The sequence below is a fragment of the Rhinopithecus bieti genome, unplaced genomic scaffold, assembly GCF_001698545.2.
Source record: "Rhinopithecus bieti isolate Rb0 unplaced genomic scaffold, ASM169854v2 scaffold_64120, whole genome shotgun sequence".
Lineage (NCBI taxonomy): Eukaryota > Metazoa > Chordata > Mammalia > Primates > Cercopithecidae > Rhinopithecus > Rhinopithecus bieti.
Window position 1 is genome coordinate 440956 of NW_016824553.1, and position 13792 is coordinate 454747.

General features: G+C 46.9%; 2 protein-coding genes across 3 annotated transcripts in view; one reads left to right on the plus strand and one right to left on the minus strand.

Annotated features, from left to right (window-relative positions):
* The window catches only part of ZNF398 (zinc finger protein 398), a 38520-nt gene extending 38079 nt beyond the window's left edge, over nt 1-441 (minus strand). The window contains exon 1 of one of the 2 annotated variants that reach the window (XM_017862397.1): nt 118-441. In XM_017862397.1, the coding sequence (XP_017717886.1) occupies nt 118-141 (24 nt within the window). In that variant the 5' untranslated portion in view covers nt 142-441. The remainder of the gene's footprint in view (nt 1-117) is intronic. The other variant, XM_017862398.1, reaches the window with a different exon arrangement.
* Nucleotides 1-13792, plus strand: part of ZNF425 (zinc finger protein 425) — a 45551-nt gene that overhangs the window by 661 nt on the left and 31098 nt on the right. The window lies entirely within an intron of this gene.

Genomic DNA, 13792 nt, shown 5'->3' on the forward strand with positions numbered 1-13792 from the left:
GACGTGGCCCGTAGGACCCGAGAACGGCGCCTGTGCCTGCCAGCTCCCTGCCCGCCCGCCTTCCTCCCTCGGGGTCTGGGTCTCGGGGGCTCACAACACGCGAGCGGCCTCACTTACCGGGGCCGGGGCCGCCTCAGCCATGGCCCTGCGATGTCTGGCCCGGGCCTCGGAAGTCTCCGCCGCCGCCACTGCCGCTGCGCTCGGCCCCACGCAGGCCCGGCCGCCGGGTCCTCTCCACAGGCGGCGCCGACCCTGCCCTGCCTTCCCCGCACGCACGGGACTCACGCGGCCGTCGGGGCTCGGTACGCGCAGGAACGCGGCGCAGACGCGGGGCGGCAGGCGCGAGTCAAGCTGCGGTTTTCGCGAAGGCAGGCTCCGCCGCACTCCTCCCGCAGCGGCCCCTCAGCTGGCGCTTTGTGGGCAGCGAGTGCACCGGGAACCGCGCGGGCCTAGACGTGCCGCAGGCTCGCCCTGCCCGCCAGCCGCGGCCAGCGCGCCCCTGCCGGCCCCGTGGCCAGCGCCGCCTCCACCCCTCCTCCTCGGGCTCGTGGGCTTCGGTGTGGGGAGGATTGTTATCTGGGCCCCACGAGTGTTCCGCTTTCTCATATTCCCACGAGAAGGTTCAGCTGACTGCAGTTTAGGACCCAGCCGCAAAGCCGGGTTCATTCTGGGGAGTGATTTTCTTCACCGAGTCTCGATACGCAGGCGCCGTGTGCAGAAAACGGCTTCTGCTGAAGTGCAGCCGTATTTAAAACAGCGGAAATGTGCAGGATGAGAGTAAGGGGGACAGGGCTGAAGGGAGCCTGTGGGTGGAATGAGTGACGGGGAGGCACAATTTTGGGATGAAGAAGATATAGATCATTTGCGGAAATTACAAACGTGGTTGCCAAGGTGAGGCGGTTCACGTCCCATGCGGCCCGTGCTGGGATCAAATAATATTCTAAGGTCTCTTTCACATCTCGGATTATTGACTCTCCGGGGCCTGGTCTGGAAATGGGATTCTTAATTTTTGTTTATGTATTTATTTAGAGAAGGAGTCTCACTCTGTCGCCCAGGCTGGAGTGCAGTGGCGGGATCTCGGCTCACTGCAACTGCCTTCCGGGTTCAAGCGATTCTCCTGCCTTTGCCTCCCAAGTAGCTGGGATGACAGGCATGTACCACCATGCCTAGTTAATGGTTTTTTTTTTTTTTTGGATTTTTAGTGGAGACGGGGTTTCACCATGTTGGCCAGGCTGGTCTGGAGCGCCTGAGGTCAAATGATCCACCCGCCTTGGCCTCCCAAAGTGGTGGGATTACAAGCGTGAACCATCGCGCCCGGCCTTATTTATTGATTTATTTATTTAGAGACAGTCTCCCTCTGTCGTCCAGGCTGGAGTGCATGTGGCACAAACAAGGCTCACTGCAGCCTTAAACTCCTGGGCTCAAACGATCCTTCCCCTCACCCTTCCGGAGCAGCTTGGACTACAGGCGCAGCTACCAAGCCCGGTTAATGTTTAATTTATTTATTTATTTATTTTTCTGTAGAGACAGGGTCTCGCTATGTTGCCCAAGCTGGAGGAAGTGGAATTCCTGAGAGCAGCAGAGATCGAGCTTAGGGTTACGGTTTGCTGCGTCTGAGCTAAAGGACCTGCGAGAATAGGCCGGACGCGGTGGCTCACGCCTGTAATTCCAGCACTTTGGGAGGCCGAGGCGGGCAGATCACTCTGAGTTCCAGACCAGCCTGGCCAACATGGTGAAACCCCGTCTCTACTAAAAAATACAGAAATTAGCCAGGCGTGGTGGCGTGCACCTGTAATCCCAGCTACTCCGGAGGCTGAGGCAAGAGAATCGCTGGAACCCAGGAGGCGGAGGTTGCAGTGAGCAGAGATCGCAGCGCTGCACTCCAGCCTAGGTGACAGAGCTAGACTCTATCTCAAAGAAAAAAAAAAAAAAAAAAAGGACCTGCGACAGCAAAGTGTTACCTGGGGAGGTTGTGTTTTAAGTCAACAGAGTGTCTGTAACTGCAGTAGGTTCCTTGCCCAACGCACATAGCAAGTCTATATACTGAGACACCAGGTTGCAGCCGAGAAAGAGGTCTAATCATAGGGCCGCTTAAGGAGGAGGCAGGAAGAAGCCTCACACCCATCTCCCCTAGGAATTTGGGGTTGGAGTTTGTAAGGGTAATGGAGATGACTGATTGGTGGGAGAGTGCTGGGTGAAATCATGGTACAAGGAGATGAGGAAACTCCATTCTCATGCTCTTCCCATTCCTCTGTGGGGGGTCTTCAAACTGGTTGAAATCAACTGTTTCACTAGAATTCGTGGTCTGAAAAACATCTTAAGCGATCCTTAAACAAAAGCCTTATGATTCTAATGTCAGAGATCCTGTCTACAGGAACAACAGGGATGCAAATCAATGCTTAGTCTGGAGTCTGAAATCCTATCTATAGGAACAATAGACATGCAAATATCAGTATCTAGTGCCTTGTGACTATTAGCAACAAGGAAGTAGGCCAAAGTGCAGCCACATTAATGCTTAATTATAACTATATTTCTGTCCAGAACCTGCATGCAGTTTTTGTCAACCCTGTAGGGGCGGTTTCATGTGTGTCTTGATAGGATAAGCACAGACCCTGGTTTTCCAGTAAGTCTTCATTTCAAACATGTATGAATCAAACCCTGCCAAACCTGTATTTCAACACATCAATGCCCATAACAGTATAACTATCTGTAAATCACAAAATTATGATAACTATCCTGTTGGGGCAACTACTCTTGAGCAGACTAAGTTACTTTTAGCCTGGGGCTACATATGCAGTCTGTAATTTGGGATTTACCTGAATATACATATTGGTCAGATGGTGACTGTTTAATAATGAAAATTACCATTCTCTGAATCACAATATGACCAGGTTACAAAAACATAATAATCTGAATTTTCTTGGAAGGAAAATTCTGTTGTATAATTTTATTATTTAAAATGTAGTAGCCAAGACGCCGGGCCCGGCGGCTCACGCCTATAATCCCAGCACTTTGGGAGGCCAAGGTGGGTGGGTCGCCTAAAGTCAGGAGTTTGAGACCAGCCTGACCAACATGGTGAAACTCCGTCTCTACTAAAAATAGAAAAACTAGCTGGGCGTGATGGCGGGTGCCTGTAATCCTAGCTACTCAGGAGGCTGAGGCAGGAGAATCACTTGAACCCAGGACGAAGAGGTTGCAGTGAGCCGAGACTGTACCATTGCACTCCAGCCTGGGCAACAAGAATGAAACTCCATCTCAAAAAAAAAAAAAAAAAAAAAAAAAAAAGTAGTAGCCGAGCACAGGGGGAGGCCGAGGCAGGTAGATTGTTGGAGCCCAAGAATTCCAGACCAGTCAGGGCAACCTGGTGGGACCCTGTCTCTACAAAAAATACAAAAATTAGCCAGGAATGGTAATGCACACCTATCGACCCAGTTACTTGCAAGGCTGAGGTAGGATCACTTGAGCCAGGGAGGTTGAAACTGCAGTGAGCTGTAATCAAACCCGTGCACTCCAGCCTGGGTGACCGACTGACATCCCATCTCCAAAAAAAAAAAAGTAGTAAAGTTTTCAAGTTTGATGTTATAAGGCAAGAACAACAATTTCTGTCAGATGCTCCTATGGCCATTTCACAGGGACATTTGTATTACTAAATAAGACACCTTCAACTGAGCTCCATGGAAAGCAAGGCTACCTCTCTGCTTTAATATGGTAATATTACCACCAATTTATTAAATGTTCCTTCCTTGAATAGGAATTTACTAAGACAAGAAATTCTTCCTGTTTAATTCTTGGCCTTAAAAATTCGGGCGGGGCGCGGTGGCTCAAGCCTGTAATCCCAGCACTTTGGGAGGCCGAGACGGGAGGATCACGAGGTCAGGAGATCGAGACCATCCTGGCTAATACGGTGAAACCCTGTCTCTACTTAAAATACAAAAAACTAGCCGGGCGACGAGGCGGGCGCCTGTAGTCCCAGCTACTCGGGAGGCTGAGGCAGGAGAATGGTGTAAACCCGGGAGGCGGAGCTTGCAGTGAGCTGAGATCCGGCCACTGCACTCCAGCCTGGGTGGCAGAGCAAGACTCCGTCTCAAAAAAAAAAAAAAAAATTCTTTGGAGGGTACTGGCATTTCATTAAGCAATTTCACTGACTGAAGCTTTTTGTGTACTGTTTAAAGAAGATGCACAGTATTTTCAGAAGCAGATTTAAGGTTGTTGTACTAACTTATTTTAATTTATATTATTTTTGTCTGCTCTTGCTGCTATACATAATCACTAGAGAAAAACTTGTCCTAGGCTGGGTGCGGTGGCTCACGCCTGTAATCCCAGCACTCTGGGAGGCCGAAGCGGGCGGATCACGAGGTCAGGAGATCGAGACCATCCTGGCTAACACAGTGAAACCCTGTGTCTACTAAAAAATACAAAAAATTAGCTGGGCGTGGTGGCGGGCGCCTGTAGTCCCAGCTAATCAGGAGGCTGAGGCAGGAGAATGGCGTGAACCCAGGAGGCGGAGGTTGCAGTGAGCCAAGATTGCGCCACTGCACTCTAGCCTGGGCGACAGAGCGAGACTCTGCCTCAAAAAAAAAAAAAAACATTGTCCTAAAAATTTGGATCTAGAAATGTGACTATGAAACAATTTAAGTGGCTTTTTTAGGGGTTGTTTGTTTCTTTGTTTCTTGAGATGGAGTTTCACTCTTGTTGCCTGGACTGGAGTGCAATGGCGCAATCTCTGCTCACCGGAACCTCCGCCTCCCAGGTTCAAGTTGATTCTCCTGCCTTCAGCCTCCCAAGTAGCTGGGATTACATGCGTGCGGCCCACCCATGGAGGCTAATTTTGTATTTTAAGTAGAGACGAGGTATCACCATGTTGGCCAGGCTGGTCTTGAACTACTGACCTCAGGTGATCTGCCCACCTCGGCCTCCCAGAGTGCTGGGATTACAGGCATGAGCCACCATACCCAGCCTTAATTGGTTTGGTTTGTTTGGGGTTTGGTTTTTTTTTTTTTTTTTTTTTTTTTTTTTTTTTTTTTTTTTTTTGAAGACAGAGTCTGTCTCTGTCACCCACGCTAGAGTGCAATAGCATGATCTCTTCTCACTGCAACCTCCGCCTACCGGGTTCAAGCGAGTCTCCTGCCTCAGCCTCCCAAGTAACTGGGACCACAGATGTGCGCCACCATGCCCAAATAAGTTTTGTATTTTTAGTAGAGACAGGGTTTCTCCATATTGGTCAGGCTGGTCTCCAACTCCTGATCTCAGGTGATCCGCCCACTTCGGCCTTCCAAAGTGCTGGAATTACAGGCATGAGCCACGACGCCCTGCCAATTGGTTTTTGAGTTAACAAAATAATCACAGTTTCCATCTGCATCTTGACTTTCCCTGTATATGCACACCAATTTCAGCATCTTCCCTTGCATAGAATCAAGGACAGATTTTTTTCAGCATATATCATGTAAAAAGTACCCTCATGGCACATCAATTTATTCAGCAAGTTCCAACAAACTCTTTTGTCTGCAAGCAACCATTGGTTATTGGTAAATCTTGCTACATTGGTAATATTCTCTGAAAATTACAGAATTAAAGCCTTTATCCGATCAGCTTTAGAAAGACATAATAACTGCTCCAGCTTGCTTAAGTATCTTGTAAAACAAGACAATTTCAAAATCTACAGTGTTTCTGCTTGCTGCCAGTAATTTTCTTTTCTTTTTTGAGATGGAGTCTCACTCTGGCCACCGCACCTGGCCAGTAATTTTGTATTACATCATTAATACATTAAGGTAGAGGTGGGAGAATCACCTGAGCCTGGGAGGTTGCGTCTGCAGGGAGCCGAGATCATGCCACTACACTAATCAATCAATCAATAAAATAACATACATTAAGCTATACCTATTTTGTGAATATAAAACTGAAGATGGGAACAAACTATAGTGTGCTTGTGCTCATAGCCTTTACTGTATTTTTCCATGGGAAATTAGACTTTCATGCATTTCTGTTTACTGAGTTAACATTCCATAAATTTTTCTCAAAGTCAGATTCACTGAGACCTAGGAATTTTTCATAAAGTAGGGAAAATGGAAACAGTTGAATTAATAATTGGTCGCTGTGTGGTCAAACATAAAAAATTAAGCTTGATTCTTCATATCCAAATATATACCAGATATATAGAGTATCTGGTATATATACAGTTATATACTGTATATATCTGGTATTTAAGACATTTTTAATATTATTGCAGCATATTTAATATTTCATTAACCTTTTTGTGCACAGCAGTAAATGAATCAGGAAAAATATTTTAGGCTTGAGCCACCGCGCCCGGCCTAAAAAAATTTTTAATCATATCTCAAAGATGATTCAAAGATGATTTATCATATATGTGTTGTACACGAGATTCTCCCTCCTTGTGAAATTTTGAGGTGACCAAGTTGACACTGTGCTTTTTTCTCCCTAATGTGTGAAAAATTACCAAGTAGGATTTTTTTTTTTTTTTTTTGAGACAAGTTTTCCCTGTGTCACCTAGGCTGGAGTGCAGTGGCACAAGTGTGACTCACTGCAGCCTTGACCTCCTTGGCTCAAGCAATTCTCCCATCTCAGCCTCCCAAGTAGCTGAGACTACAGACCCACCCTGCTACACCTGGCTAACTTTTAAATTTTTAGTAGAGAGGAGGTCTTGCTATGTTGCCCAAGCTGGTCTCCAACTCTTGGGCTCAAGGGATGCTCCTGCCTTGACTTCCCAAAGTGCTGGGATTCCTGGTGTGAGCTACCATGCACAGCCAGGGATTTTTTTTTCTTTTTTTTTTTGAGGGGAGGGAGTGGAACAAAACTGTTAAACATTTGTTTCTAAAAAGTGTTTTATGGCTTGGTGGCTCACGCCTGTAATCCCAACACTTTGGGAGGCCAAGTCGGGTGGATCACCTGAGGTCAGGAGTTCGAGACCAGCCTGGCCAACACGGTGAAACCCCGTCTCTACTAAAAATACAAAAATTAGCCAGACATAGTGGCATGTGACTGTAATCCCAGCTACTGGGGGGCTGAGGCAGGAGGATCACTTGAACCTGGAAGGCAGATATTACAGTGAGCTGAGATCATGCCACTGCACACCAGCCTGGGGAACAGAGCGAGACTCTGTCTCAAAAAAAAAAAAAAAGTATTTTATGTACTGTTATGAATGCAACTGTGCAAAATAATTCCATAGTAACTAGAATTATTATATCTAATGTTCATTCTCTTTCCCTATGGTACAATTGTATTTTTATAAACATCTGTAGGCTCAAAAAGAACATAATGTTCTTTCTAAAGTTATCTAGATAACACACTCAATATCATACTGTCAATGTAACTATTTGAAAGTTCCGGCTGGGCACGGTGGCTCAAGCCTGTAATCCCAGCACTTTGGGAGGCCGAGATGGGCGGATCACGAGGTCAGGAGATCGAGACCATCCTGGCTAACACGGTGAAACCTTGTCTCTACTAAAAATACAAAAAAATAGCCGGGCGAGGTGGCGGGCGCCTGTAGTTCCAGCTACTCCGGAGGCTAAGGCAGGAGAATGGCATAAACCCGGGAGGCGGAGCTTGCAGTGAGCTGAGATCCGGCCACTGCCCTCCAGCCCGGGCGACAGAGCAAGACTCCGTTTCAAAAAAAAAAAAAAAAAAAAAAAAGTTTCTGTTTATTACATAAAATAACATTTTTCATAATCCTCAATAATTATTATAGTATTTTACTTTTGTAGTATTAAATATATATTCATATATAATTAAAGTGACTGCCAGGATTTGAACGTTAAAGCACATCATCAGATTTTATTATTTTAAATTTTATTTATTTATTTATTTTGAGACAGAGTCTCTGTTGCCAGGCTGGAGTGCAGTGGTGTGATCTCGCTCACTGCAACCTCCGCCTCCCGGGTTCAAGTGATTCTCCTGCCACAGCCTCCCAAGTAGCTAGGACTACAGGCATGTGCCACCACGCCCAGCTAATTTTTGCATTTTTAGTAGAGACGGGTTTCACCATGTTGGCCAGGATGGTTTCAAACTCCTGACCTCATGATCTGCCCGCCTCAGCCTCCCAAAGTGCTGGGATTACAGGTGTGAGCCACAGTGCCTGGCACATCATTAGATTTTATACTTCAAGTTACATTTGGAATTTAGAATACCTAAATTTAAAAGTAGGTATTCACACAGTAACGATAGGCCAGGTACACTGGTTTATGCCTATAATCCCAGCACTTTGGGAGGCCCAGATGAGAGAATCACTTGAGCCTAGGAGTTTGAGACCAGTTTAGCAACATTGTGAGACCCCCTCTTTTTTTTTTTTTTTTTTTTTTTGAGACGGAGTCTCGCTCTGTCGCTCAGGCTGGAGTGCAGTGGCCGGATCTCAGCTCACTGCAAGCTCCGCCTCCCGGGTTCACGCCATTCTCCCGCCTCAGCCTCCCGAGTAGCTGGGACTACGGGCGCCCGCCACCACGCCCTNAAAATGGCCGGGCGCAGTGGTTCGTGCCTATAATCCCAGCACTTTGGGAGGCCGAGGCGGGCGGATCATAAGGAGGTCAAGAAATCAAGACCATCCTGGTCAACAAGGTGAAACCCCGTCTCTACTAAAAATCCAAAAATTAGCTGGGCGTGGTGGTGTGCTCCTGTAGTCTCAGCTACTCCAGAGGCTAAGGCAGGAAAATTGCTTGAACCCAGGAGGCAGAGGTTGCAGTGAGCCAAGATGTGCCATTGCGCTCCAGCCTGGTGACGGAGCGAGACTCCGTCTCAAAAAAAAAAAAAAAAAAAAAAAATTAGCTGGGCATGGTGGCATGCACCTGTAGTCCCAGCTACTCCGGAGGATGAGATAAGAGGATCTATTGAACCCCAGACGTTGAGGCTGCAGTGAGCACATTTATTATTATTTTTCTGTGCGTTGCAGAATATTTGAAATATACAGGGATGTATAAAGACTGAGAGTAGCTGGATGCAGGCGTGTACCACCACGCCCGGATAATTTTTGTATTTTTAGTAGAGATGGTGTTTTGCCATGTTGTTCAGGCTGGTCTCGAACTCCTAATCTCAGGTGATCCACCCACCTCGGCTGCCCAAAGTGTTGGAATTACAGGCGTGAGCCACTGCACCCAGCCATAAATACTGTTTTGAAACCTGCCTTTGTTATTTAATATACTTGAATATCTTCCATAGCATTAAATATTTTTCTTTTTTTTTCCTTTTTTTTTTTGAGACAGAGGTTTGCTCTTGTTGCCTAGGCTGGAGTGCAATGGCCTGATCTCAGCTCATCACAACCTCTGCCTCCCTAGTTCAAGCTACTTTCCTGCCTCAGCCTCCCGACTAGCTGGGATCACAGGCGTGTGCCACCATGCCCAGCTAATTTTGTATTTTTAGTAGAGATGGGGTTTCTCCATGTTGGTCAGGGTGGTCTTGAACTCCCGACCTCAGGTGATCTGCCCGCCTCAGCCTCCCGAAGTGTTGGGATTACAGGCGTGAGCCACTGCACCCGGCCAAATATTCTTCGAAAACATAAATTTAATGTCTACATATTTCATCTTATGGGTGCTTCCGACTTATTTACACGATTAGGTTTCAGTTTTTCAAAATTAAATAGATGTGATTGTGCTTGCCCATAAATGCAGAAAAATAATTTGACAAAACAAATACTCACATTTACTCACAATAAAAACTCTCACAGGCCGGGCGCGGTGGCTCAAGCCTGTAATCCCAGCACTTTGGGAGGCCAAGACGGGCAGATCACGAGGTCAGGAGATCGAGACCATCCTGGCTAACACTGTGAAACCCCGTCTCTACTAAAAAACACAAAAAACTAGCCGGGTGAGGTGGCGGGCGCCTGTAGTCCCAGCTACTCCGGGGCTGAGGCAGGAGAATGGCGTAAACCCGGGAGGCGGAGCTTGCAGTGAGCTGAGATCCGGCCACTGCACTCCACCCCGGGCGACAGAGCAAGACTCCGTCTCAAAAAAAAAAAAAAAAACAAACAGAAAAAAAACTCTCACAAAACTAGGGATGAAAGGGAATTAGCACAACATGATAAAAAGTATCTACACACCAGGCGGGGTGGCTCATGCCTGTAATCCCAGCACTTTGGGAGGCCAAGGCGGGTGGATCATGAGGTCAGGAGTGCGAGACCACCCTGACCAATATGGTGGAACCCCATCTCTGCTAAAAATACAAAAATTAGCCAGACATGGTGGCATGAGCATGTTATCCCAGCTACTCAGGAGGCTGAGGCAGAATTGCTTGAACCCGGGAGGCAGAAGTCGTAATGAGGGAGATCACGCCACTGCACTCCAGCCTGGGAGAAAGAGTAAGACTCTGTCTTAAAAGTTGTACAAAAACCTGCAGTTAACATCATACTCAATAGTGAAAGACTAAATGGCTTCCCCTCAGATTGAGAAAGGCAAGGATGTCTACTCTCAACACTCCTCCAGAGCTACAGTAATCACGAGCATGTCATACTGGGGAAGGGATAGACACATGGATCAATAAAACAAGAATCCAAAAATAAACCCACATAAATTTGGACGACTGACTTTTTACAGAGGTGTAAGAGCAATTCAGTGGGCCGGGCATGGTGGCTCACACCTGTAATCCCAGCGCTTTGGGAGGCTGAGGCGGGAGGATCACCTGAGGTCAGGAGTTCAAGACCAGCTTGGCTAACATGGTGAAACCCTGTCTCTACTAAAAATACAAAAATTAGCAGGGAATGCTGGTGGGCACGTGTAATCCCAGCACTTTGGGAGACCAAGGCAGGCAGATCACGAGGTCAGGAGTTCGAGACCAGCCTGGCCAACATAGTGAAATCTCGTCTCTACTAAAAATATTTAAAAATTAGCTGGGTGTGGTGGCGGGCGCCTGTAATCCCAGCTACATAGGAGGCTGAGACAGGAGAATCCCTTGAACCCAGGAGACAGAGGTTGCAGTGAGCCTAGATCATGCCATTGCACTCCAACCTGGTTGACAGTGCGAGACTCCGTCTCAAAAAAATAAAAAAATAAAAAATAAAAACACTTAAATGAAGATAGAATAAGTTTTGCAACAAATTGTGTCTCAACTATTGGACTTCTATATGCAAAAAAAATGAACCTCAACCCACCTCTCACACTTTTTATGCAAAGTAAATAAAAACAGATCATAGCCGGGCGCGGTGGCTCACGCCTGTAATCCCAGCAGAGGCGGAGGCGGGCGGATCAAGAGGTCAGGAGATAGAGACCATCCTGGCTAACATTGAAAAACTGTCTCTACTACAAATACAAAAAAATTAACCGAGCGTGGCGGCGTGCGCCTGTTGTCCCAGTGGCGGCGTGCGCCTGTTGTCCCAGCTGCCGGGGGAGCTGAGGCAGGAGAATGGCAGGAACCCGGGAGGCGGAGCTTGCAGTGAGCCGAGATCCGGCCACTGCACTCCAGCCCGGGTGACAGAGCAAGACTCCGTCTCAAAAAAAAAAAAAAAAAAAGCCAGATCATAGATATAAATTTAAACTGCGAAGTGGGGAGCGCCTCTGCCCGGCCGCCAACCCGTCTGGGAAGTGAGGCGCACCTCTGCCTGGTGGCCGCACTGTCTAAAAAGTGAGGAGTGCGTCTGCTGGGCCGCCCCACCATCTGGGAAGTGAGGAGCGCCTTTGCCTGGCCACTGTGCAACCCTCTAAATCTGAAGTGGCCGCCTTGTGTGTGATCTTTATGCCCTCCCCAAATTTGCATTTTTGACATTAAATTTTACTTTTAAATTAAAAGTTTTAAATACGGGAATATAAACATATACATAAATAAATTTAAAACATAAAACTAGGAAACTTCTAGAACAAAAAAAACTTTTATGACCTTGAATTAGGCAGAGTTCTTACACAGGACACCAAAATCCCAATCCACCAAAAGCCCAATCCACAAAAAGCAACAAAGTACAAATTGGACTTCATCAAAATTAAAACTTCATTATTATTATTATTATTGAGACGTAGTCTCCTTCTGTCTCCCAGGCGGGAGTGCAATGACCTTGGCTCACTGCAACCTCCGCCTGCCGGGGTCAAGTGATTCTCATGCTCAGTCTCCTGAGTAGCTGGGACCACAGGTGCGCACCACCACACCCAGCTAATCTTTGAATTTTCAGTGGACACCTATATTCACCATGTTGGCCAGGCTGATCGTCAACTACTGCTTACCTCAAGTGATCTATCTCCTTCAGCCTCCCAAAGTGCTGGGATTACAGGCCTGAGTTACTGCACCCGGACTATTATTATTCCAATAGTTTTGGGGGGAACAGGTAGTGTTTAGTGACATGGATAAGTTCTCCAGGTGTGATTTCTGGGATTGTGGTGCATTCATCACTGGAGCAGTGTACGCTGCATCCAATGTGTAGTCTTCTATCCCTCACCCCCGCCACCACTCTTCCGAAGTCCCCAAAGTCCATTATGTCATTCTTACGACTTTGCGTCCTCATAGCGTAGCTCCCACTTAAAATTAAAGCTTTCTTTGTTGTTTTTTCGTTTTTGTTTTTTGAGACGGAGTCTCGCTCTGTCACCCAGGCTAGAGTGTAGTGGCTCGATCTCAGCTCACTGCAAGCTCCGCCTCCCGGGTTCACGCCATTCTCCTGCCTCAGCCTACTGGGTAGCTGGGACTACAGGTGCCCAGCACCATGCCCGGCTAAGTTTTTTTGTATTTTTAGTAGAGACGGGGTTTCATCATGTTGGCCAGGATAAAATACTTATTAATCATATATCCAACAAAGGACTTACATTCAGAATAAATTAAGAACTGTCAAAACTGAACAATAAGAAAATAAACCACTTTCAAATGCTTGCCTTCTTCAACTAAGCTTTGTTAATGTGGTTATTGCAATCAGCATTATCTCTTAAGAGTCTTTAACATAATAAATGAGGTCAGGTGGTAATCCCAGCACTTTGGGAGGCCGAGCTGGGCAGGTCACTTGAGGCCAGGGATTCCAGACCAGCCTAGCCAACGTGGTGAAACCTTTCTCTACTAAAAATACAAAAATTAGCTGCACATGGTGGTGTGTGCCTGTAGTCCCAGCTGCTCAGGAGGCTGAGGCATGAGAATCGCTTGAACCAGGGAGGCAGAGGTTGCAGTGAGCCAAGATTGCACCACACATTCCCGCCTGGGAGACAGAGCCAGACTGTGTCCAAAAACAAAAATAAAAGTGCTGAAGGAAAAAAAACCAGCCTGGGCAACAGAGTGAGACTCCATCTCTAAATAAATAAGTAAATAAATAATACATGATTAGGTGTTACTCTTTTACCTATTACCTAATGTCTAGTTAATATATCTTTAGAAGTACTCAGAGTTGAAAAGATAAAATTTAAGTTGTACAGAAAGATCATTAAGAATATAATGGATGGGATGCCGTGGCTCATACCTATAGTCCCCAAAGATCCAAACTTTGGAAGGCTGAGGTGGGAGGATCTTGAGCCCAGAGGGTGGAGGCTGCAGTGAGCTATGATCACACCACTGCACTCCAGCCTGGGCAAAAGAATGAGATCTCATATCAAAAAGACAAAAATGGACCGGGCGCGGTGGCTCACACCTGTAATCCCAGCACTTTGGGAGGCCGAGGCGGGTGGATTACCTGATGTCAGGAGTTCAAGACCAGCCTGGCCAACATGGTGAAACTGCGTCTCTACTAAAATACAAAATTAGCCAGGCATGGAGGTACATGCCTGTAATCCCAGCTACTTGGGAGGCTGAGGCAGGAGAATTGCTTGAACCTGAGAGGCAAAGGTTGCAGTGAGCCGAGATTGCGCCATTGCACTGCAGCCTGGGCAACAAGAGCAAAACTCCGTCTCAGAAA